The following is a 25,295-nucleotide window of genomic DNA, read 5'->3' as shown; positions in this document are numbered from 1 at the left end:
TGCTAGGAGAATTGTAATGAACTACACAGGGTATTGCTCGGAGATCTTCCTGTTACCTTCTCTCTTTTCTGTACAGCACCAGGTAATGTCTCCCAGGTGTCATGATTTTGATTCAGAGGACTACCAAGCCTATGACACACACCCAGTTTGTGTCAAGTATGAAACTTTGGCAGCTGTGTGCCTCTGCATTTCACCTCACCTTTAGATAAAGTGGAGGGAGGTGTTACATCCAATTGGGTAGATGGAGAAACCAAGCTTCTTCAATTCAGCTGCAGACTGTGGGAGCCTGAAGTCTCGTCAAGGACACCAGACCAGGTGTGGATTTGAAGCAGATGGTTCCCATAACAAAGTAGACGTTGATATGGATTACGTAAGACGTTGGGGATTTGGCCTGGAAAAGTATTATTTAAGTCTATGAACTGGTGTGGGAACCTCAGAGTTAGTTTTTGCTTCGGCATAACCATGCAGTGTATTCAATAAACTTTAAGATTTTCAGAAACAGAATTAATCTGGAGTTTTATTTGGATTCTTGAGCGGAGTGTTACAGTTTGGTGTCATGGTTCCAACAGATGAAACTCTTCAAAGAACTTTGAGGCATTGTTTACCTTAAAGAATCTTTATTTGAACAGCATAGCATCAGCACGCACATAAGAGAAGCCAAAATCTGGATTCCCCTCCCCTGAGCACACAGTGTCAAACACAATTCCCTCCTCTAATTAACTGTCATAAATCACATTCTCCAATTAGTTTGAAATGCAGGCTCTCCCTCCAGTTCTCCAACCCGCCATTTCTTATCATCTTTATTTCAAGCTCAGAATTCACACACGAGTTCAATATTGTTATGTCTAACTAACTCCAATCACATTCCTCCTCCTCCTCCCCGAGCAACATCTAATTCTAAGAGTAAAGCACAAGAAAGAAAAAGGCTGCATCTTCATATGTTGTCAAAGCAAGAACATCCGATGTTATCAGCATCGACATCTGGTTTCTTTCTGGGTTCAGCCTCCATAAAGTTTCAATAGGTAGACCTTTGCTTTGATCTTGTCAGGGTCACTGGGAGGTGAACTGCTGGTGAGAGGGGAGGGGCTTGTGTGGGATAGTTGAGGGTCAGTGCCATCTCTGGTTGGTTGTGTGGTGGATTTGGATTTTAAGGGCTTCGTAGGCTGCTTGTAGGTCAATGATATATGAACCCCTCAGAATCCAAATCAACAGCACAGCCAACTAGAGACAGCACCAACCTTTAACCATCCTGCACAAGCCCCCCCAACAGTTCACCTCCCAATAACCCTCACCTGATGTAACCTCCCCATCGCAACATAAGACTCACTGATGACTCACACCTGACCTACCACCAGACCTTCACTTGACACACCCTCACCTGAAGCCCTTATAAGCAGAAGGACACTGACCCCTAAACCAGGGGTAGGCAACCTTGGCTCTTTTATGACTGGTGGACTTCAACTCCCAGAATTCCTGAGCCAGCCATGCTGAGGGGAAAGGGAGAGGTTTCCAAGCTGAGCCATGCTGGCTCAGAATTCTGGGAGTTGAAGTCCACGAGTCATAAAAGAGCCAAGGTTGCCTACCCCTGGTCTCGGAGGCTCACTGCTTAGAACAGGAGGACTTAGGACAGGGATAGGCAACCTTGGCTCTTTTATGACTCGTGGACTTCAACTCCCAGAATTCCTGAGCAGGCCACACTGAGGGGAAAGGGAGAGGCATGTGGCTCAGGAATTCTGGGAGTTGAAGTCCACGAGTCATAAAAGAGCCAAGGTTGCCTACTCCTGTCCTAAACTCTGCTGAAGATGTTACCTAACTTGGTAACAAAATGTTCAGAAACTTACCCACAAGCTTTGGTGAACGAATCTCCACCCTCACAACGTTCTTTTCCTCTTTAGCCCCCTTTTGACAGACTATAGAACAAGAGAGTTGGAAGGGAACTTGGAGGTCTTCTAGTCCAACCCACTACTCCAGCACATCACCCTATACCATTCCAGACAAATTGTTGTCCAATCTCTTCTTAAAAACATCCAGTGATGGAGCAGTCACAACTTCTGGAGGCAAGTCATTCACTGGTTAATTGTTCTCACTGTCAGGAAGTTTCTCCTTAATTCCAGGTTGCTTCTCTCCTTGATTAGTTCAATCAATCAATCAATCAGAATAGAGAATTGAAGGGACCTTGGAGGTCTTCTAGTCCAACCCCTGCTCTAGCAGGAGACCTTGTACCAGTGGTGGTGAACCTATGGCACATGTGCCAGAAGCAGCACTCAGATCTCTTTCTATGGGCATGCACGCCGTCGCCTCCCCCCATGGCCCCCTCCTCTCCAGCAGCCCCCCCCCAAGGAGAGTCACCCCCAAGTGCGGGCCACGTGTCGCAGCACAGCCAAGGACATAGCAGCCGGGCAGCGGGGACAAGACTCCGCCCTCCCGCCCCATCGCATGCAGATGATGCTGCGGGGTGCAGGCAAAAGGCATGGCCGCCATGGCGCTACTGCGGCACCTGGGCGATCTGCGGCAGGCCATGGAGGTGGTGAGTGGCCCTGCAGGGGGTGCGGGGGCGGATTTTGGGCACTCGGTCTCTAAAACGTTCGCCATCATTGCCCTATACCGACTTCCCAGAGCCAAGTACAGGGTTATACAAACATATTAAACATAATCTACTTAAGTTTACTAATTATACAATAACCAAAATCATACTAACCCTTAACTCTCTTCAAACTTTAACATCCTAATTTTATAAACAAATCCATTACTCATAAAATAAAGGAAACTTTGTAGTTCCATATTTCTTCTGAACATATTCTATCCATCTTCTCTCTACAATAACATATCTCTCTTGTGAATGATCCTTTAAATAAGCAGAAATTTTAGCCATTTCTGCTAAATTAGAAACCTTAAATACCCATTCTTCTAAAGAAGGCAGAGATTCTTTCTTCCAATATTGACCCACCAATAATCTTGCTGCTGTTATTAAATTCTACATTAAAATAGTTTCTTTAGCATCAAAATCCACAAAAATACCCAAAAGAAATAATTGGGGAGTAAACTTAATCTTCCTTTTAAAAACCTTTTGAATGTTCCACCAAATCATAATCCAAAAGGCTTTAATATTTTTACAGGTCCACCAAACATAAAAATAAGTTGCATCAAGGCTACCACATCTCCAACATTTAGGTTGCAGGTTCAGGTACATACAAGACAACTTTTTATTTTATTGGATTCATGGGAGTTAATTTGGATTAGAAATGTTAAATTTATGCAGGCTCAAAATCTGAGGGAATTTTTTTATAAAATTTTAAAAGGAAGATAAAGTTCACCCCTCAATTATTCTTATTGGGTATCTGTGTGGATTTAAATGACAAAGAAACTACTTTAATGTTGAATTTATTAACTGCAGCAAGGTTATTAGTAGGCTCGTATTGGAAGAAGGACTCGTTGCCTACTTTAGAAGAATGGATATTTAAAGTTTCTAACTTTGCAGAAATGGCAAAAATTTCTGCTTATTTGAAGGATCATACACAAGAAAGATATATTATTGTATGGAGAAGATGGACAGATTATATTCAGAAAAAATATGGGACTATAAAGTTTCATTTATTTTATGAGTAAAATTTATAGTAAGTGTTGTAGAGATTTGTTTATATGACTTAATTTAAGGGGAGTTAAAGGTTAAGTATGATGTTTTTTCTTCTCTTTTTTTCTTTTTTTCCTTCTTCTTTTCTTTTTTTTATTATTGTTAACTTTCTTAATAATAACCTTGTATTCTGCTCTGGGAAGCGGGGGGGGGGAGGGTTGAGGGTGGGTGGGTGAGTGGGTGGGTGGGTAAGAATAATATAGACATGGTAAATACTTGGGCATTTCCCCTATGCTGCGTTCGTGTGTGTGAGAGGGATGAGAGAGGAGGAAGGTGCAGGGTGGAAGTAGGATGGTAAGAGGAGAAGGGGAGGGGAAGAGAGTAGGAGGGGAGGAGAGAAACAGGAGGGAAGTGGGGAAGGATTAGAGTGGGTGGACGCAGCCTGGGGGGAATGGGCAGGCGGTACCAATGGTTAGGAATTGAATTGTATTTTGTATGAATAAATGGAAAATAAAAACTTTTTAATAAAAAAAAATGTTTTATAGATGGCATCTGGATCCTAAAAAGCTGTCCAGTCTCTTCTTAAAAACCTCCAGTGATGGAGCACCGACAACTTCTGGAGGCAAGTCGTTCCACTGGTTTATTGTTTCCACTGTCAGGATTTTTTTTTTCTTTAATTCTTGGTTCTTAGTTCCTCCTTGAATCACATATCTATTGAGCCTACATGCCTTGCACATATAAAAAAAAGAGAGTTTCTTTCCGTTTCAAGGTTATTCCTCTAGAACCCGTTGGAGCCACTAGTCTGGTTTTCATGAGAACTTCAGCCTGTTTCCTCCTCCTTCCTACACAGACCCCCCCCCCGTTCAAATTCTTCTTGCTTTGCCCCCGAAACCAATCCATCATGCCTCCATCAAATTAGAAAAAAAACTCAACTCCATTAGAAATTAGAAATGCTTGATGAGGCTTCTGCTATTTGCTCAGTGGACCTATTCGGGTTGGAGTAAGTCCTCAGCTGGATGGTGAAATCCGTCCCTCGGCGGTCGTAAAAGCAGCCATTTGGCAAAAAAGGAAGATGTGCATCGTTTATAATGACTCCACTGGCAGTTGTTTCAGCAGGTCCTCTTAGTTTTGAGCAACCGGTTTAATTGTCATCCCCACCTAACAAAGATTTGTGTTATTAACTCTTTCGGAAATAGTGAGGAGTCATTTATCTATTTATTAAATTTATAGGCTGCCCACCATGCCTGGTAAGGCAACTCTTGGCATCTTACAGAGTGATATAATCAATCAATCAATCAATCAATCAATCAATCAAAATAGAGCTGGAAGGGACCTTGGAGGTCTTCTAGCTCACCCGCTGTTCAAGCAGGAGACCCTATAACATTTCAGACAAATGGCTGTCCAGTCTCTCCTTGACATCCTCCAGCGATGGGCTTAATAATAATAATAATAAAGTTGGAAGGGATCTTGGAGGTCATTTAGTCCAACCCCCTGCTCAGGCAGGAAACCCTATACCATTTCAGACAAATAGCTGTCAGTCTCTTCTTGAAAACTTCCAGTGTTGGAGCATTCACCGCTTCTGGAGGCAGGTTGTTCCACTGGTTAATTGTTCTCATTGTCAGGAAGTTTCTCCTTAGTTCTAGGTTGCTTCTCTCCTGGGTTAGTTTCCATCCATTGCTCACACACGTCATACAACCCGCCTTGCCTACCCTACAAGATTCCATCAAAAAAAGGAGCCGGAACTCTGTTCTGAGTGTTCCATGACAAAAGAAGCCCTGGTTAAAAGATAAAGATAAAGGTTTCCTCTGTCCAGTCATGTCTGACTCTAAGGAGTAGTGTCCATCTCTGTTTCTTAGCCGAGGGAGCCAGCAGTGTCCTATGACACTTCCATGGCCATGTGACCAATATGATGATACACCGAGGCACACAGAATGTTGTCAACTTCCCACCGCAGTGGTATCTATTTATCTACTCGCATTTGCATGCTTTTGAACTGCTAGTGTCAACGCTGCTAACATCGGATGTTCTTGCTTTGACAACAATATGCAGATGCCACCATTTTCCTTTACTTTATGTTTTACTCTTAAAGTTAGAATTAGATGATACTGGGGGGGGGAGGAGGAATGTGCATGGGAGATTAGTTAGACAAAACAATACTGTAGGAGGGTGAGAACCAAGGCTGTTTGTAATAAGAGATGATAAGACATGGCGGGATGAAGAACTGGTGGGAAAGCCAGCATTTCAAACTAATTGGAGAATGTGATTTGTGACTGTTAGTTAGAGGGGGGAATTGTGCTTTGATACTATGTGCTCAGGGGAGGGGAAGTCAGATTTTGGCTTTGACTATGTATGTGCCGATGCCATGCTACTCGAATAAAGATTCTTTAAGGTAAACAATGCCTCAAATTCTTTGAAGAGTTTCATCTGTCGGAACCATAACAGCTAGGTTGAACTGCTAGCCAAGGCAAGGAATGGGAGCTCACTCTGTCATGTGGTGCTCAGATCTCACACCTGGACTATCAGCTTTCCAGCTGACAAGGTGAGCATCCTTAACTGCTGAACCATCGTGCCTCCAACAAAAAGGATAAATATAAAAAATAATTCAAATTTTAAAAGCTACGTAAAAATTAGAATCAAGGAGATGGATGGTATAGGGATGAGGTCTTCTTACCCCATTAAACATCTCCAGGTCAATCAGCAGAAATAAGACCAGAAGACCAAAAGGATAGTGGGTTTAATGGAAAAATGACTTGGGGGAAAAATAGAACTTTGATGTTATAGATGTTGACAGCAGCAAGATTATTTTATGTACAAAAAAATAATAATAAAAAAATGAAAGGACGCTTTAATCCCCACAATGGATGAATGGGTTGCAAAAGCTGATGGAGTTAGCAAAGATGGCTAAATTGACTCCTTTGATAAAAAGAAAAAAAAAATTGGAAACCGCTTCTGGACTTTGTGCTTGAGGTGGGGAAAAAAATGAAACTTTGAATGTAAAAGCAAATAAGATATATATAAGCTAAAAATCTACTGATGAATGTAATAAACATGTTTTTACTTAGCTGATATAATGAGAACTGTACTAGCTTAAATATGAGATAGTAGACATTAAGAAAAAAAGAGAGGAAGTATTTGATGTTGAAACAAGAGAAATGTTGGTTACTAAATTTAAGACATTTGGAAATTAATAGAAAATAAGAATGTTACACTGTATTATTAATTAGATGATGTAAGATGGTGAGAAATAGAATATATTCAAATAGATAAGATGTGTATCCTGAATATTAGACTCTGTGGTGAATTGTGATAAAAGGAACTTTGGTCACTTAAAACTTGGAAATGATAAATATTCAATGTTACATTTAAATATTAACGGGAAACTAAAAATTGGGGAAAAAACTAATTAGGACATTGATTGTCTATAAAGACTGAATGTTAAAGTAACCCGGATATGTATAAGCTAAATAGCATTGATAAATGTAAGAATGTTATTTGTATTGAATTGATACAATAAGAATTGTATTAGTGTAAACACGAGACAGTAAATACAAAGGGAAAAAGAGAGGAGATATTTAATGTGTTTGGTTTGTTTGTATGTCATTGGATTTTGGATTAACTCAGCCGCCACGTTGCTTTTTAAATACTTAAATGTAAAATTAGAAAATCAATAAAACGTTTAAAAAGAAAAAAAGAAACTTTGATTTTAGGTCTTACTGATTAGATAGATCTGTTGTTATAGAAATGGCTAGTTTATACTATTATGGACAAGGAAAAAAGCTGAGATTTAATGTTATTCTTTTAGAGCAGGAGTGTCAAAGTCAATTTCATTGAGGGCCGCATCAGCATTGTGACTGCCCTCGGGGGGGTGTGGCCTACTGGGTGGGTGTGGATGGAGTGGGTGTGGCCTATTGGGTGGGCATGGCCAGCTCTACATCGTTTGCGCCAAAGGGGCCTGTGGGGGCCTGGGCAGGAGTGGGACAGATCTGAGGGTCTCTGGCGGAAGGGGGTGGGACCAGGGCAAGCGCCAAGGCATGGTCCCTTTCTTCATTCCTCACAAAGGGTGACACCTCCCCAGCATGCACCCAGGGGACGGGGCCGACACGGCAGGGGCTGGTTCCTCGCTGTTTCCAGACGGCCTTGTGGAGCTAAGACTTAATGTGTTTCAGCATAGATGGCCACCACAAAATTGTACATTGGCTCCTGGCTGGCCTGGGCCAGGGCCAAGGCAGAGGGGGCCGTTCCCTCACTGTTTCCAAGATGGTTTCACGGGCCACATGAAACCACTTCGTGGGCCACATCCGGTCCCCGGGCCTTGTGTTTGACATGTCTGTTTTAGAGAGTCGTTGGGGCCACCTGGAGGTTTATCTGTGTCCTCAGGGTCACCTGAGTGGTGTAAATGCGTATGGAGCCTTCTTGGCTGCAGGATGCAGCAATCTCCATACACCACCATTTCTTTCAGAGGCATCAGTTTCTTACGTCTGACTGAATTCTACCTACTACCTTTTTATTACCCGTAGCCAGTGGTGGGATTTAAATATGTGAACAACCGGTTCCCTGTGGTGGATGCCGCTTCTGGAAGTCCATTCTGGGCCTGGGCAACAAAAAATTAGCTACCGGTTCTGCCGAAGTGGTGTGAATTGGCTGAATCCCACCACAGGAAGGAAGGAAGGGAGGGAGGGAGGGAATGAGGGAGGGAGGGAGGGAGGGAGGGAGGGAGGGAGGGAGGAAGGAAGGAAGGAAGGAAGGAAGGAAGGAAGGAAGGAGGAAGGAAGGTGGAAGGAGTGGTGGAATTCAAATATGTGAACAACTGGCTCTCTGTGTGGATACTGCTTCTGGAAGTCTATTAGGCCTGGGCAACTGAATGTGGATACTGCTTCCAAGCCATTATGGGCCTGGGCAACCGAAGTGGTGCGAACAGCTGAATCCCACCACAGGAAGGGAGGGAGGGAGGGAGGGAGGGAGGGAGAGAGAAGGAAGGAAGGAAGGAAGGAAGGAAGAAGGAAGGAAGGAAGGAAGAAGGAAGGAAGAAAAGGAGGGAAGTGATGGGATTCAAATATGTCCAAAACGGTTCTCTGTATGGATGCCACTTCTGGAAGTCCATTCTGGGCCTGGGCAACAAAAATTAGCTACCGGTTCTGCCGAAGTGGTGTGAATCGGCTGAATCCCACCACAGGAAGGAAGGGAGGGAGGGAGGGAGGGAAATGAGGAGGGAGGGAGGGAGGGAGGGGAGGGAGGGAAGGAAGGAAGGAAGGAAGGAAGGAAGGAAGGAGGAAGGAAGGAAGAAGGAAGGAAGAAGGGAAGAGTGATGGGATTCAAATATGTCAACAACCGGTTCTCTGTATGGATGCCACTTCTGGAAGTCCATTCTGGGCCTGGGCAAAAAAATTAGCTACCGTTCTGCCGAAGTGGTGTGAATCGGCTGAATCCCACCACAGGAAGGGAGGAGGGAGGGAGGGACGGAGGGAGGGAGGGAGGGAGGAAGGAAATGGGAATGAGGAAGGAAGGAAGGAAGGAAGGAAGGAAGGAAGGAAGGAAGGAAGGAAGGAAGGAAGGAAGGAAGGAAGGAGTGGTGGGATTCAAATATGTCAACAACTGGTTCTCTGTGTGGATACTGCTTTCAGAAGTCCATTATGGGCCTGGGCAACCGAAGTGTGGATACTGCTTCCGGAAGTCCATTATGGGCCTGGGCAACCAAAGTGGTGTGAACCGGCTGAATCCCACCACAGGAAGGGAGGGAGGGAGGGAGGGAGGAAGGAAGGAAGGAAGGAAGGAAGGAAGGAAGGAAGGAAGGAAGGAAGGGAAGAAGGAAGGAAGGAAGGAAGGAAGGAAGGAAGGAAGGAAGGAAGGAAGGAAGGAAGGAAGGAAGGAAGGAAGGAAGGAAGGAAGGAAGGGAAGAGTGATGGGATTCAAATATGTCAACAACTGGTTCTCTGTGTGGATGCCAGTTCCGGAAGTCCGTTCTGGGCCTGGACAACAAAAAATTAGCTACCAGTTCTGTCAAAGTGGTGAGAACCAGCTGAATCCCACCACTTCCCATAGCAGATCTTAATGTACCTCCATCCATTCTCCCCAGCTTTACTAAACACTCTACTGCAGCACACAAATGCATTTATGTGCTGTTTTTTTTCCGCCCTTGCAATTTATGTATAACTTAAAATTGCTCAATCCATTTTTATGTTCCCGGTTAAATGCAACCACCTTGGTCGCATATATTTATTTTAAGGTCCTTTCGCCTCGTTGCATCATACATTCTATTTTGCCTTCCTTGCAAATTATTCTGTTTCTTAGCCGACCACATTGCGTCTTCGGCATACCAAATCACAAAAGCTTTTGCTTTCCAAACCAGCACATTTTTTAATGTCACCGTAAGCATTCCATATATATTTATCTATAAATACATTAAACAATCAAGAGATAACCACTCACCCTTTTTCTCTCTCTCTCCTTGGAGAAGGTCACACACCATTTTGCTAAGCATCCCATTTATTTCGTGGATGTTTCACTTTCACCGTATACCACTTTTATAATATTTGATAAGCCATCCCGAGCTGCGCATCCCTCTGCATTATTAATCTTCATCGTTCCTTTCTGCCTTGTACTTTTCTCTCTTTGCCACCAACTTTTCTCTCAGTATACAGAATACCTGTGCCTTGGACACCCCTGGAGAAGCTATTCCAGGAATTTCAGCTTTTCACAATAATAAGGAACTACAAGAGGTTTCGTGGATTGAATGGGTCAATTCTGATTTGAGAAAGTGGTCCAGAAGACTCTCATGATCAAGGCATACAGGACTTTATAGATTGAAAGTACTTTGGATCGCACCCAGAATAACAGACTTAGAAGGGGTCTTGGAGGGCTTCTAGTCTGACCCCCCCCCCGCTCAAGCAGGAAACCTTATACCATTTCAGACAAAGGATTGTCCAATTTTTTTTTTCTTAAAAACCTCAGTGATGGAGCACCCACAAGATCTGAAAGCAAGTCGTTCCACTGAACCATTGTTCCTACTGTCAGGAAATTTCTTCTTAGTTCTAAGTTGGTTCTCTTCTTGATCAGTTTCCACCCATCGCTTCTTGTCCTGCCTTCAGGTGCTTTGGAGAATAGCTTGACTCCCTCTTCTTTGGGGCAGCCCCTGAGACATTGGAACACTGCTAACATGTCAACCCTCGTCCTCTTCATTAAACTAGACATTCCCAGTTCCATCAAGAGTTCCTTATATGCTTTAGCCTCCAGTCCCCAGATCATCTTTGTTGCTCTTATCTGTACTCTTTCCAAAGCCTTGACATCTTTTTTTTATATTGCGGCAACCAAAACTGGATACAATATCCTAACTGTGGTCTTACCAAGGCATTATAAAATGATTTTAACACTTTAGATAGTCTTGATTCTTTCCTTCTGTGGATGCAGCCTAGCACTGTGTTGGCTTTTTTGGCAGCTGCAGCACACGGCTGGCGCCTATTTAAGTGATTGTCCACTAGGACTCCAAGATCACTCTCACAGTTGCTACTATTGAGCAAGGTACATCCAAATCTAGAAGCCAAAGGAAGTCAAGGCAAGATATGAACCATTGATATAATGTGCTCATGATGGTTCAAACCTACCAGTAGTTGGCTACTTCATATTCTATTCTATTCTATTCTATTCTATTCTATTCTATTCTATTCTATTCTATTCTATTCTATTCTATTCTATTCTATTCTATTCTATTCTTTTCTATTCTATTCCTTATTCCATTCCTTATTCTATTCTATTCTTATTAGTCTATGCCATTCTTATTATTCTATTCTATTCTATTCTATTCTATTCTATTCTATTCTATTCTATTCTATTCTATTCTATTCCATTCCTTATTCTATTCTATTCTTATTAGTCTATGCCATTCTTATTATTCTATTCTATTCTATTCTATTCTATTCTATTCTATTCTATTCTATTCTATTCCATTCCTTATTCTATTCTATTCTTATTAGTCTATGCCATTCTTATTATTCTATTCTATTCTATTCTTATTATTCTATTCTATTCTATTCTATTCCATTCCTTATTCTATTCCATTCTTATTAGTCTATTCTATTCTATTCTATTCTATTCTATTCTATTCTATTCTATTCTATTCTATTCTATTCCATTCCTTATTCTATTCTATTCTTATTAGTCTATGCCATTCTTATTATTCTATTCTATTCTATTCTATTCTATTCTATTCTATTCTATTCTATTCTATTCCATTCCATTCCTTATTCCATTCCTTATTCTATTCTATTCTTATTAGTCTATGCCATTCTTATTATTCTATTCTATTCTATTCCATTCTTATTATTCTATTCTATTCTATTCTATTCTATTCTATTCTATTCTATTCTATTCTATTCTATTCTATTCTATTCTATTCTATTCTATTCAAGTGACCTTGGACCAATCATTCTTTCCCAGCCCTTGGAAGAGGGTGCTGTCAAGCCATCTCTTAAGAATGTTGCCAAGACAATTACAGGACCTCGTTCCAATAATCACTAGGTGCCAGAATTCATTCCAAGGAGATAAAAACAAAGGAGAAGATTTTCTCAGCTCTGTTATTCTTTCAAAAAACAACAACACAAAAACAACCCTTTCACGCAGAAGAGAAAGCTGGACAAAAAATAAAGTTTCAAAAGACATTCAAATCACAAGGGGGGGGGGGAATGAGTTGCCTTATTTATTTATTTTTTAAAGTCAAGCCAACTGTTGTTGCTTTCGTTGTTCAATAATGACACAGTCCGTCACGAGAAACAGACACGGGAAGAAGGGTTGGAGAATTGATCTTTGTTTTTAGATGTTCGTCTCTCAGATATTTTTGGAAGCTCTTGATACGTGTGGATCAAAGCGAGCATGTCCAGACAGCACTTAATGGAGTCAGGGAAACCTTTTTTCTCCATTTCATAAAAAGACCGTTGAAGAAAAAAATAAAGTCAAGGAATAAAAACAACAAAGCTCAGCTTTTTGCTATTGGGAATGGCAAATGCTTGAGGGATGAGTGGATTTCCCCCCCCCCTTTGAAAATGTAAATACTCTTTTTATTCAGATTTAAATGTTTGCTGGAAGGTTGTAAATAAAATTGAAGGCTGGCGTGGCTAAGAATAATAGCTAAGACAGGGGTGTAGTTGCTAGTGGGGACAAAAGATGGATGAAAAAGGAAAAAAAAAAAGCAGACTCTCCATTGAAAATGCTGAGATCTACCCAGAAACCACTCTTCATAGTCTGCCCTCTATAAGTCTGTATAACCATCTACAGTAGTGGCCAAAATTGTGGAAACCTTTTGGGGAAAGTGTATTTTTTGAGGCTTGATGGCTAATAACACCACTTTTTTTTTTTTGGAGTAGTACCATAAAATTATATATCAATGGAAAGATAATTTAATCAAGAATGTAATGCAACAAAGTTTGTTCAATTATCTGTACTGTATTCTATGGAAAGATATAGCCAAATAACCAGAAAATGGAAGCACAACTTGCTCAGGTTGATCTCAGGTAGCTTTCCTTCATCTGATTGTAGCCAATGAGCGTGAGTGTTTAGAGAGCCAATCGGGTGTCATCTTGTTTTGGCAATGAGCCAATCAGATCACAGTAGGATTCAATTATTGATCTCACATATTGAAGCTGAGTGGAGAACATTTGTCAGTGTGTTGTGTGATCACTATCCAGTTGGTTGGGGTTTTTTGTGTTCTTTCATTGAGTAAGCTTCTAAAACGTCATAAAATTAAAGCAATGGTGCAAAGAGTTGACTGGTCGCCCAGAAAGCGATGTAAAATGGTATTTATTAAGTGAACAAGGCTACAGTTATAAAGAAATTAGAAGGAAAATGGGTGGAAACTTAACCAAAGATGGCATTTCTACTGTACCATTTTCCCAAAAGGTTTCCACAATTTTGGCCACTACTGTAGTGTACTATAGATCCCTTCTCATGATCTTGATGCTATCCCTCTTAATGCAGCCTAGGACTGCCTTGGCATTTTGGCAACTGCAGCACCCAGCTGGCTCTTATTTACGTGGTGAATTGTGAACCACAAAGACCACATCCAACAATACTGGTGGGGCAAGCTACTAGGTTATAAATTGAGAACAAATCCCACTTTCTTCCTGCACTGATGTTGCTACCTAGTTGGGTCATGAAACGTCTGCAAGAAAACAACCAAGCTCAGAGAGAATCAAGGACCCCACAGTCGTCCTCCTCCTCCTCCTCCTCTTCCTCCTCCTCCTCCTCCTCCTCCTCCTCAACCCCTTCTAGCACTGATGTTGTTACCTAGTTGGGTCCTGAAACGTCTGCAAGAAAACAACCACGCTCAGAGAGCGCCAGGGATCCTTCGTTTTAACCCCGAGCTATAAATATTCTTCTTTATTGTTTTCTTGCAGACATTTCATGACCCAACTCAGTAATATCATCAGTGCCAGTAGGGAGTGGGTTTTGGTTTCTGTTTATATACTGTGTTTCCCCGAAAATAGGAACCAATCAGAAAATAAGCCCTAGCATGATTTTTTTCAGGGTGCTCGTAATATAAGCCCCACCCCCAAAATAAGCCCCAATTAAGATCGTCAGCCAGACAGACCCATTTAGTACCGTATTTCCCTAATAATAAATAATAATAATAAACCCTAATGCCTCTTTTGGGACAAAAATTAATAAAAAAGCCAGTTTTTGGGAAAACATGTACTAGTAGCTTGCCCTGTCCTGTCTTTTTTTTTTTATCTTTGGCTTCCTTTTGCTATTGTCTCACAAAGAGTCACAATAATACAATGCCCGTTTTATGGCTTCATGATTTATCCTGCGTCCTGAGAGGATATTTTTTTTCTTTCTTTCTTGAGTGGCACTATAAAAAGGATGCAAACCAAGATTTCTGGAGCAGAGGGGAAAAAAATGTGATACACCCTTCAAAATTTGTGCCGGAAAACCTACGAATTGCTTTTGATTAAGGCGTCCCGCTTTATTGCAAATCCATCAAGAACTCAGAAAGGGCCTGGGTTAAAATGGAAAAAGGAAAAAAAGTACATATATACAGCACCTGACGGCATTTTGAATCATATTCCTCTCCGTTTTGTCACGCCTTGATCGTTAAACTATGATTTCTTTGGCCTCTTTGCACTTGTTTATTCTTCTGGCGCTATTTCCCTGTAATGGAAGCCGAGGTAATAAAGACTATTTGTGAAAGAGCTGAGCAGAATGATGTGGGGACCATTAAACATTTGGAGAACATGGGCTTCTGGTTTAATGGTTTCTAGTTTCTCTTGCGGGTCCCCACGGTTTTCCAGGATTAGCTGCAGCTGGTTTCCATTTTAATAAACTCATTTTCTGAATGTATTCCAACAACATTTTTGTGCCCTCAAATAGGCAGAACACCAGATCTTGTTTAATTTGTGTCCCGCCTTAATTATTTTTACAAATAACTCAAGGTGACAAGCATATGCAACACTAACTAACTTTCATGTCTATGGCGGGATCAGAACTCACCATCTCCTTGTGATTGGACCAGAGTCACCCAGCCGGCTTTCATGTCTAAGGTAGGACTACAACTCACAGTCTCCTGGCAATTGTCCCAAAGTCACCCAGCCAGCTTTCATGTCTAAGGCAAGACTAGAAATCACAGTCTCCTGGTGATTGGCCCAAAGTCACCCAACTGGCTTTCGTGCTTAAGGCGGGACTAGAATTCACAATCTCCTGGTGATTGGCCCAAAGTCACCCAACTGGCTTTCATGCTTAAGGCGGGACTAGAATTCACAATCTCCTGGTGATTGGCCCAAAGTCACCCCACTGGCTTTCATGGCTAAAGTGGGACTAGAACTCACAGTCTCCTGGTGATTGGCCCAAAGTCACCCAGCTGGCTTTCATGGCTAAAGTGGGACTAGAACTCACAGTCTCCTAGTGATTGGCCCAGAGTACCCCTGGTTGACTTTCATGTCTAAGACAGGACTAGAACTCACAGTCTCCTGGTGATTGGCCCAGAGTCACCCATCTGGCTTTCATGGTTAAGGTGGGACTAGAACTCACTGTTTCCTGACCTAAGGCAGTATTAGGTATTCACCATCTCTTGGTGATTGGTTCAAAGTCACCCAGCTGACTTTCAATGGTTAAGGTGGAACTAGAACTCACAGTCTCCCATTTTGTAGCCTGGTGCTTCACTATTAGACCAAATTGGTTCTTTAATGATGTGATTTGAAAAACAAATACTTAAAAGAGCAAATGTTATTATCTTTGGATGGACAAATGTTTATTTTTGGAAGGATGCATTTCATCAAAATATATAGACAATAATTACATGTGTCCTTCTTTAAAATGCCTTCATTCTTTTCTATGGTGATGTGTAGGTTTTGGGTGTGCCATTTATTTATTTTATTTATTTATTTATGAGACTTATATACCGCTTTAAGTGCAAGCACTCTCTAAGCGGTGTACACCAGTAAGCAATGTGTGTGTATATATATATATATATATGTTTTCTGAGGTTTTCGCGGGTGTTTGTATGTAGGTCTTTGGTTGTTCGGGTTTTCTCCCGCGTAAAATTGGAAGTGTCTTGGCGACGTTTCGACGAAGTCCCATTCGTCATCTTCAGGCTGGTGTTTTCAGCTTCGTGCTTTGAGCAGCAATGTGTGGTCTTAGCTGTTTCTTCCTTTTAACTGCCAGTGGGGGTATGAACTGATTGGGTGGGAGCTTGGCTGTGTTCTGATTGGGTGGAGGTGTGTTCTGAATGGTTAGGGGCTTGGCTGTGCTCTGATTGGCTGGGGGAGTGTTCTGTTTGGTTGTGCTCAGGTTAGTCTGAGTTGCAGAGGGGTTTAAGATTTTGGGCTGCCTTGCTATTTTCTGGCTTCGCGTTCGTGGTCGTGTCTCCTCTTCATGGAGGGTGTCAGTTTGCTTCATGTATGGATTGGAGGGGTTTAAAGTGGCTAATGATGCAGCTGTGGTCTGGCTTCTGGTTTGTGGTCGTGCCTCGTCATCGGTGTGGCTTTGGGTTTGTTTTTTGCGTGGATGTGTGGTGGTGACATCCTGTGTGGTTTTTGTGAGTGTGGGTCTGGTATCATTTTTTGTGTTAGGGAGTCGTTTGTCAATAAGGGCGGGTTTCCAAATGGCTGGTAGGCAGGAGGTCCCACCACATACATCGGACAAACCAACAGAAGAATAAGTGCACGCATTGAAGAACATAAGAACTCAGTCAAAAAAGAGGAACCAACTTCTTCCCTGGTCCAACACCTTAAAGCCACAGGACATGAAATTGACTTTAAAAATACCAGAACCATTGCCAAAAGTGAACATTTTAATAACAGAATAATCAGAGAAGCCATCGAGATAGAAAAACGCCCACACAGCATGAACAAGCAAGGTGATACCTCCCGCCTACCAGCCATTTGGAAACCCGCCCTTATTGACAAACGACTCCCTAACACAAAAAATGATACCAGACCCACACTCACAAAAACCACACAGGGTGTCACCACCACACATCCACGCAAAAAACAAACCCAAGTAGGGAACATCATCAGTACTAGAAGAGAGAGTGGTTTGTGAAAGGAGGAGGAGGAGGAGGAGGAGGAGGAGGAGGAGGAGGAGGAGGAGGAGGAGGAGGAGGAGGAGGAGGAGGAGAATGACTGTGAGGTCCTTAGTGCTCTCTGACCATGGTTGTTTTCTTGGAGACATCACATTACCCAACTAGGAAACTTACCAATACTGGTCAGCTAGTGTGTGTTTATAGCCCATCAAGTTGACAGCTAGCAAATGAGGACAAGTTCTAATCCAGCCTCATGACCAAGGCATAAATCTTCATATCATCCCAAAGTAAGAAGAGACTAGACAGTCACTTGTCTGAAATGATATAGATTCTCCGGCTTTATTTATTTTATTTATTTATTTATTTTATTTATGAGACTTATATACCGCTTTAAGTGCAAGCACTCTCTAAGCGGTGTACACCAGTAAGCAATGCATATATATATTTACATTGCCCCCAACAATCTGGGTCCTCATTTTACCTACCCCGGAAGGATGGAAGGCTGAGTCAACCTTGAGCCGGTGAGATTTGAACTGCTGACCTGCTGAACACAGTCAGCTAAAGTGGCCTGCAGTACTGCACCCTAACTGCTGCGCCACCTAGGCTCTTGTTAGAGATGATAAGACAACCATTTATTTATTAGGGACAGAATCAAGATCACATGAAGGGTTAATACCACTTTACAATGCCTTGGTAAGGCCACACCTGGAATACTGCATCCAGTTTTAGTCACTATGATGTAAAAAAGATGTTGAGACTCTAGAAAGAGTACAGAGAAAAGCAACAAAGATGCTAAAACATATAAAAAAAGGTTGCAGGAATTGGGTATGTCTAGTTTAATGAAGAGAAGGATGAGGGGTGACATGATAGCAGTCTTCCAGTATCTGGAAGTATGGATACCTCCTTTGAGCTTTGATGTTTGAAGAAGACAACTGTGAATATATTGGACATCCAAGAAAGCAAATCAAGAGATCCTTGAACAACTCAACACAGAGATCTCACTCAAAACACAAGTGACCAAGCTCAAATTATCCTATTTCAGATATGCTATGAAAAGACTTCACTCTTTGGAGACATTTGTGATGCTAGGAAAGGTAGAAGGAAAAAGAAGAAAGGAAAATTAAGGTGGATGGACCTCCTTGGATGGATGTAGGAAGAGGGTTGAGTAGAAGACCTTTGAGGTCCCTTCTAGCTCTATCATTCTATGTTCTGTGACTCAGTTACAGAAGTGATAGATGCATTCATGACATGAGAGCAGTCTTCCAGTATCTCAGGGGCTGCCCCAAAGAAGAGGGAGTCAAGCTATTCTCCAAAGCACCTGAAAGCAGGACAAGAAGCAATGGATGGAAACTAATCAAGGAGAGAAGCAACCTGGAATTAAGGAGAAACTTCCTGACAGTGAGAACAATTAACCAGTGTTCAAACCAGCCTTTGAATGCTCCAACACTGGATGTTTTTAAGAAGAGACTGGACAGCCATTGGTCTGAAATGGTTTAGAGTTTCCTGCCTGAGCAGGGGGTTGGACTAGATGACTTCCAAGGTCCCTTCCAACTTTATTATTATTATTATTTGTCCCAGATAGTATAAGGATTCTTGTCTTGGGCAGGAGATTGGACTAGAAGACGTCTAAGGTCCCTGCCAGCGCTATCATCCCACGGATTCTGAAAGTCTTTGGATGTTTTTTTCCAGTAATTGTTTATGTGGAAAATATATTCCAGAGGTTGAGCCCAAAGTTATCTCACCTTACCAAATGGCTGTCTAGAAACCTTTTAATTAAAAATAAAAGGAGAAGCATTGGTTTGAACTTCGTTTGTTCTTGACCAAATTAAAACTTTCAGAAACCAGGAGTGTAAGAAGCTTCTTTTACACCCAGTTAGACCATTGATTGGTATCACTTATTGGCAAAAGTTACACTTGGTTTAAGGTAAGAATTTTCCCAAATCTACTTAGCGAGGCCAGGGACACGTAATGAATACATTATACCAACAATGAGCTCTCTTAATCAACCGTGGTTAAACTTTTTCTATCTGTGGAATCTGTTACCTTTTTTAAAAAAAAAAAAATCCCCAAAGTCTTGATCAAGAGGCAAAACTAAGTGTTAGAAAATAGGCCACGTTTAAGTTATTTCTTCAATTTCTCATGGAACAGTTCCATAGCTCACGGTCTGAAATTCTAAAATCTCCTCTTGAATTTCTTCCAGCACAACTGATCTGCTTTTATGGAAGCATAGAATATTGATGGATTATGTGCCGTCGAGCTGGTACTGACTCTTAATGATAGATGATGGATGGAAGGGAAGGGAAGGGAAGGGAAGGAAGGGAAGGGAAGGGAAGGGAAGAGAAGGGAAGGGAAGGGAAGGGAAGGGAAGGGAAGGGAAGGGAAGGGAAAGGAAAGGGGAAAGGAAAGGAAAGGAAAGGAAAGGAAAGGAAAGGAAAGGAAAAAAGACAGAGAGAGAGAGAGAAAGAAAGAAAGAAAGAAAGAAAGAAAGAGAAAGAAAGAAAGAAAGAAAGAAAGAAAGAAAGAAAGAAAGAAAGAAAGAAAGAAAGAAAGAAAGAAAGAAAGAAAGAAAATTTATGCTGTTCCTAAGGTGATTCTGGGTGGGATAGAAAGATAGATAGATAGATAGATAGATAGATAGATAGATAGATAGATAGATAGATAGATAGATAGACAGACAGACAGACAGACACACAGACACACAGACAGACATGGAGAGAGAGAGAGAGAGAGAGATAAATATATGTAGATATCTAGATAGGTAGACAGACAGACAGACAGACAGCTCTTCTTCCAGAATGATATTTCTTCAATCAGATCCTTCAAGTTTTCCAGTAATGTACCCATCACCACTGTAACTGAGTCCATCCATATTGTCTCTTGTTGTCCTCTTCTTCTCTTTCATTCCACCTTCCCCAGGATTGGAGCCTTCTCCAGAAAGCTAGATCTTTGCTTGCTGGATCCGACACAGGTTAATTCTCCAAAAACACCGTTAGCATTCTTTGAAATATCAGGTAGTTAAAGAGACATTAAATGAGAACAGAACAGAACAGAATAGAATAATAATGGAATAGAATAGAATAGAATAGAATAGAATAGAATAGAATAGAATAGGAGCTGGAAGGGACCTTGGAGGTCTTCTAGTCCAGCCCCCTGGTCAAGCAGGATGTCCTATACCATCTCAGACAAGTGATTGTCCAGTCTCTTCTTTAAAACTTCCACTGATGGAGCACCCATGATTTCTGGTGGCAAGCTGTTCCACTGGTTAATTGTCCTCAGGAACTTTCTCCTTCATTCCAGGTTGCTTCTCTCTTTGATCAGCTTCCAACCATTGTTTCTCGTCCTTCCCTCTGGTGCTCTGGTGAACAACCTTGACCCCCTCTTCCTTCTGGCAGCCCCTCAAATACTGGAACACCGCTATCATGTCTCCCCTATTTCTTCTTTTCTTTAGACCAGCCAAACCCAAGTCCCGCAGCCGTTCTTCATACGTTTTGGTCTCCAGGCCTCTGATCATCAGAAGTTTTGGCCTCCAGAACTTTGACTCTATATAACCCTAGTCTCCCTAGCGTGTGACTGGACCCGAATCACACTTGTTTGAAAGAGCTCCTTGCCTGTGATGGCCTATATCTCTCTATATAAAAAAAATAGGATTGATTTCTTTGGATTCCATGTGGCTCTCTCAATTTTGCTTCAGAGCTGATGCTGAGATGCGGTTCATAACTCCGAGTGACAGCCGCGATATTGATAGCCACTGAAGCGCCTGGGGGGAAAAAAGGGGGGGGGGCAGGATGAGGGAGAGAAAATAAACACTTTATAAAAGTATGATTTAAGATTAATAGTTGTCTCGCAGAGATCCATGATAAAACATTGCATAAAGGGATTACTCGCCTCCAGGAGCAAAAGCCTTTTTTTGGTTTTTGCAGCCCTGGCTGAACAAAGCTGGATAGAGAAAATAAATTTTTATTTCAGCAAAGAGTTATCAGCCGGAGCGTTGGTGCTGCCCCAGAAAAACAGCAAAAGGGGGCGAATCACCACGAAGTAAAGACTGTGACCTAGAAATAGTTAAATCAAGAATGGAAGAGAATAGGGCTTTGTATTCAATCAATCGGAATAGAGCTGGAAGGGACCTTGGAGGTCATCTAGTCCAACCCCCTGCTAAAGCAGGAGACCTGCCTACACCATTTCAGACAAGTGCCTGTCCAGTCTCTCCTTAAAAACTTCCAGTGTTGGAGCATTCACCGCTTCTGGAGGCAGGCTGTTCCACTGGTTAATTGTTCTCACTATTAGGAAATTTTTCCTTAATTCCAGGTTACTTCTCTCCTTGATGAATTTCCATCCACTGTTTCATGGTCTTGCCTTCTGTTCTTGATACGTTTTAGCCTCCAGGCCCCTGATCATCTTTGTTGCTCTTCTCTGTACTCTTTCCAGAGTCTCAACATCTTTTTTTACATCGTGGTGACCAAAACTGGATGCAGGATTCCAAGTGTGGCCTTAGCAAGACATTGTAAAGTGGCATTATCACTTCCCGTGATCTTGATTCTATCCCTTTGTCGATTCAGCTTAGCACTGTGTTGGCTTTTTTGGCAACTGCAGCATATGGCTGGCTCATATTTGCTTCTCTCCTTGATCAGTTTCCATCTGTGGCTTCTTGTCTTGCCTTCAGGCTCTTTGGAGAATAGTTTGACCCCCTCCTCTCTGTGACAGCCCCTCAAATATTGGAAGACTGCTACCATGTCACCCCTAGTCCTTTTCTTCATTAAACTAGACATACCCCAATTCCTGCAGCCGTTCCTCATATGTTTTAGTCTCCAGGCCTTTGATCATCTTAGTTGCTCTTCTCTGCACTTTTTCTAAAGTCTCAACCTCTTGTTTGTAATGCAGTGACCAAAACTGGATGCAGTATTCCAGGTGTGACCTTACTAAGGCTTTATAAAGCGGTACTAATACTTTATGTCAGTGGTTCTCAACCTTTTTAATGCCGTGACCCACAACCGGTCATAAATCGAGGACTAAACCGGTCGTAAGTTGAGAACTAAACCGGTCATAAGTCGAGGACTACCCAACCGGTCGTAAGTCGAGGACTTCCCCTGCCCGGGAGCACCGCGCATGCATAGTGCCGCCCCCTGCGCCGGCCGAGGCAAGCGGCAGAGACGGAGCAGGCCGACCACCAGCTGGGCCACCAGCTGGCCCAGCCCAAGGGAGGTAAGGCACCCACCGGGCCCCACATGCGCCAGCAACCCTCCCTGCGCCAGCTGGCCTCCCACCTCCCACCCGGGGGAAAAATGGCAGACAGCCTTGCTTGGCGACCCCTGTGAAATGGTCGATTGACCCCAAATGGGGTCGCGACCCACAGGTTGAGAACCGCTGCTTTATGTGATTTTGATTCTATGTTTCTGTTTATACAACCAAGGGTTGCGTTAGCTTTTTTGGTTGCAGCCACACACGGCTGACTCATATTCATATATTGGAATAACTTTCAGGAGTCGCTGATTACATGCCATCAAGTTATTGTTGACTCTTAGGGACCACATAGATGGGCTTTATCCATGTCTCTGTCAATAACATGGTTCTGCACTCTTCAAGGAATTAACAGAATAACAGAGTTGGGTGGGACTTTGGAGGTCTTCTGGCCCAACCCCCTGCTGAAGCAGGAGACCCTATACCAGGGGTAGGCAACCTTGGCTCTTTTATGACTCGTGTACTTCAACTCCCAGAATTCCTGAGCCAGCCATGCTGAGGGGAAAGGGAGAGGTTTCCAAGTTGAGCCATGCTGGCTCAGGAATTCTGGGTGGTGAAGTCCACGAGTCATAAAAGAGCCAAGGTTGCCTACCCCTGCCCTATACCATGTCAGACAAATGATTTTCCAATCTTTTCTTCAGTAATGGAGCACCCACAATTTCTAGAGGCAGGTTGTTCCACTGGTTAATTGTTCTAACTGTCAGGAAGTTTCTCCTTAGTTCTAGATTGCTTCTCTCCTTGGTTAGTTTCCATCCGTTGCTTCTTGTCCTGCCTTGAGGTGCTTTGGAGAATAGCTTGACTCCCTATTCTTTGTGGTAGCTCCTTAGATACTGGAACACTGCTCTCATGTGATGAACGCATCCAACACTTCTGTAACTGAAGTCTTTTCATAGCATATCTGAAATAGGATAATTTGAACTTGGTCTCTTGTGTTTTGAGTGAGATCTCTGTGTTGAGTTGTTCAAGGATCCCTTGATTTGCTTTCTTGGATGTCCAATGTATTCACAGTTGTCTTCTTCAAACATCAAAGCTCAAAAGAGGCATCCATTCTTTTCCTAGCTTGCTTCTTCAAAGTCCACTAGAAACCATATCTTTCCTATTTCCTGGCTATATATCTGTCATCAACCTTCTCCATAAAACCTGTATGTTTGATGAGATAAACCAGATCTTCTTGATGTGTTTATAGTATCTGGTATAAATATCATAAGAGGTCTCCATTTCACAAAAGGGCATTTTTTTATATATATGTCTCTGGGCATATTTTTATGACCTTTTTACTCTATTCTCTTTTTGGTCCAACGTAATGGAGAGAGCTGTTTTTTCTCCCAAAGGTTTATAGGCGCATCATAAAAAGAGAAGTAAATAAAAGAACAGGATATGAATTGAGACGAGGGGAAAAGATCGAGAAAGATCTTTGTGCTGGATAAAGTGGATAAAACCCTGAAAAGCAAAAGAAAGAAAGAAAGAAAGAAAGAAAGAAAGAAAGAAAGAAAGAAAGAAAGAAAGAAAGAAGTTTAAAAGAATAAAAGGAAAAGAGAGAGTTGGTTGAAGGAAGTTGAGTTCACAAGGGTAGAAAATATGGGGTAATATCACACACAAGGTTGGTGCAAACCAGATTAAACATGCTTTCTTTTTTCGTGTTCTCAGTTCTCCAATTCCTTTTATCTTTATTACTTTCTCCTCTTTATTTTTCTGACCTTTGCTTAATTTTGCTTATCCTGGAAAGGGATGGCTTGATGGCAGTGTATTTATGACATGCTGGTTTAAAAGTCAGTGAAAGACTAGACCAGGGGTCTTCAAACTTGGCCCTTTTATGACTTGTGGACTTCAACTCCCAGAATTCCTCAGCCAGCCTCCATTTTGTTTGTTAGATTTAAGACAGGGGTCTTCAAACTTGGCCCTTTTATGACTTCTGGACTTCAACTCCCAGAATTCCTCAGCCAGCCTCCATTTTGTTTGTTAGATTTAAGACAGGGGTCTTCAAACTTGGCCCTTTTATGACTTGTGGACTTCAACTCCCAGAATTCCTCAGCCAGCCTCCATTTTGTTTGTTAGATTTAAGACGGGGGTCTTCAAACTGGGCCCTTTCATGACTTGGGGACTTCAACTCCCAGAATTGCATGCCTGGCTGAGGAATGCGTGCCTGGCTGAGGAATTCTGGGAGTTGAAGTCCACAAGTCATAAAAGGGCCAAGTTTGAAGAAACCTGGACTAGAATGAACAATGTCTATCAGTGTTTCTCAACCTCAGCAACTTTAAGATGTGTGGACTTCAACTCCCAAAATTCCCCAGCCAGCAATGTATATACATCATATACGTTGATGTGTATGATCAATGAAAATCCTGCACTTTGTTGTCACTCATGGGTGAGAGGTTGGACTAGATGGTCTACAACTTCCAACCTTGTTACTCTGACTTTGATTTGAGAGGATGGTGGGCAGAACCCAGGGAAGGGAAGGGAAGGGAAGGGAAGGGGCAGGACCCCCCTCCTCAATTTCTCCAAGCCCTGCCAGATTGAGAGGACCCCTTAGAGACCCTATATTTCTGCCTCCCTTGGAGAGCCCCTTCTGTGACTTTGAAACTGCTGGAGATGGACATTCTCCTGGGGCCAGCAAGGGCTTCTTTCTCCAGGATTTGACCCAGTTTGAGTCCTTCACAAGCCAGGGGAGACTTCTGCCCCATTTGCACCCAGTGCCTCCTTCCCTCTCTGGGGCCCAGATTCTCCCAGCTGCTCCCCTCCATTTGAGCTGCCTCCCCATTTATCTTCACCTCCCCCCTCCAAGGTGCCAGGGCTGGTGAGGGCAGAGAGCAGAGCAGCCTTCCTGGGGTTTGATGGGAGATTTCCCTCCTTGCAGCCGAGGATCGCCTTCGCTTTCTTCACATCCGGTTGGGAAATCTTCTCATGACAGGAAAGGTTGACTTAGGTTTGATCAATACTATCAAGATTGAATCACTAGAATGCCTGCTAGCTTCTATTGCTCATCAA

The 25,295-nt window shown here is 42.4% G+C and overlaps 1 protein-coding gene across 1 annotated transcript in view; it reads left to right on the top strand.

Moving 5' to 3' along the window:
• Window positions 1-241: 241 nt before the first annotated feature.
• The window catches only part of LOC120318770 (transmembrane protein 163-like), a 64,095-nt gene continuing 39,041 nt past the window's right edge, over window positions 242-25,295 (top strand). Inside the window, exon 1 of the mRNA XM_039366824.1 lies at window positions 242-399. Coding sequence (XP_039222758.1) covers window positions 242-399 — 158 coding nt within the window. The remainder of the gene's footprint in view (window positions 400-25,295) is intronic.

This window comes from Crotalus tigris, unplaced genomic scaffold, assembly GCF_016545835.1.
Source record: "Crotalus tigris isolate CLP2741 ecotype Arizona unplaced genomic scaffold, ASM1654583v1 scf7180000020405.187410, whole genome shotgun sequence".
Taxonomy (NCBI): Eukaryota; Metazoa; Chordata; class Lepidosauria; order Squamata; family Viperidae; genus Crotalus; species Crotalus tigris.
The sequence above is the reverse complement of the archived record's forward strand: the minus strand, read 5'-3'. Positions and strand labels throughout refer to the sequence as shown.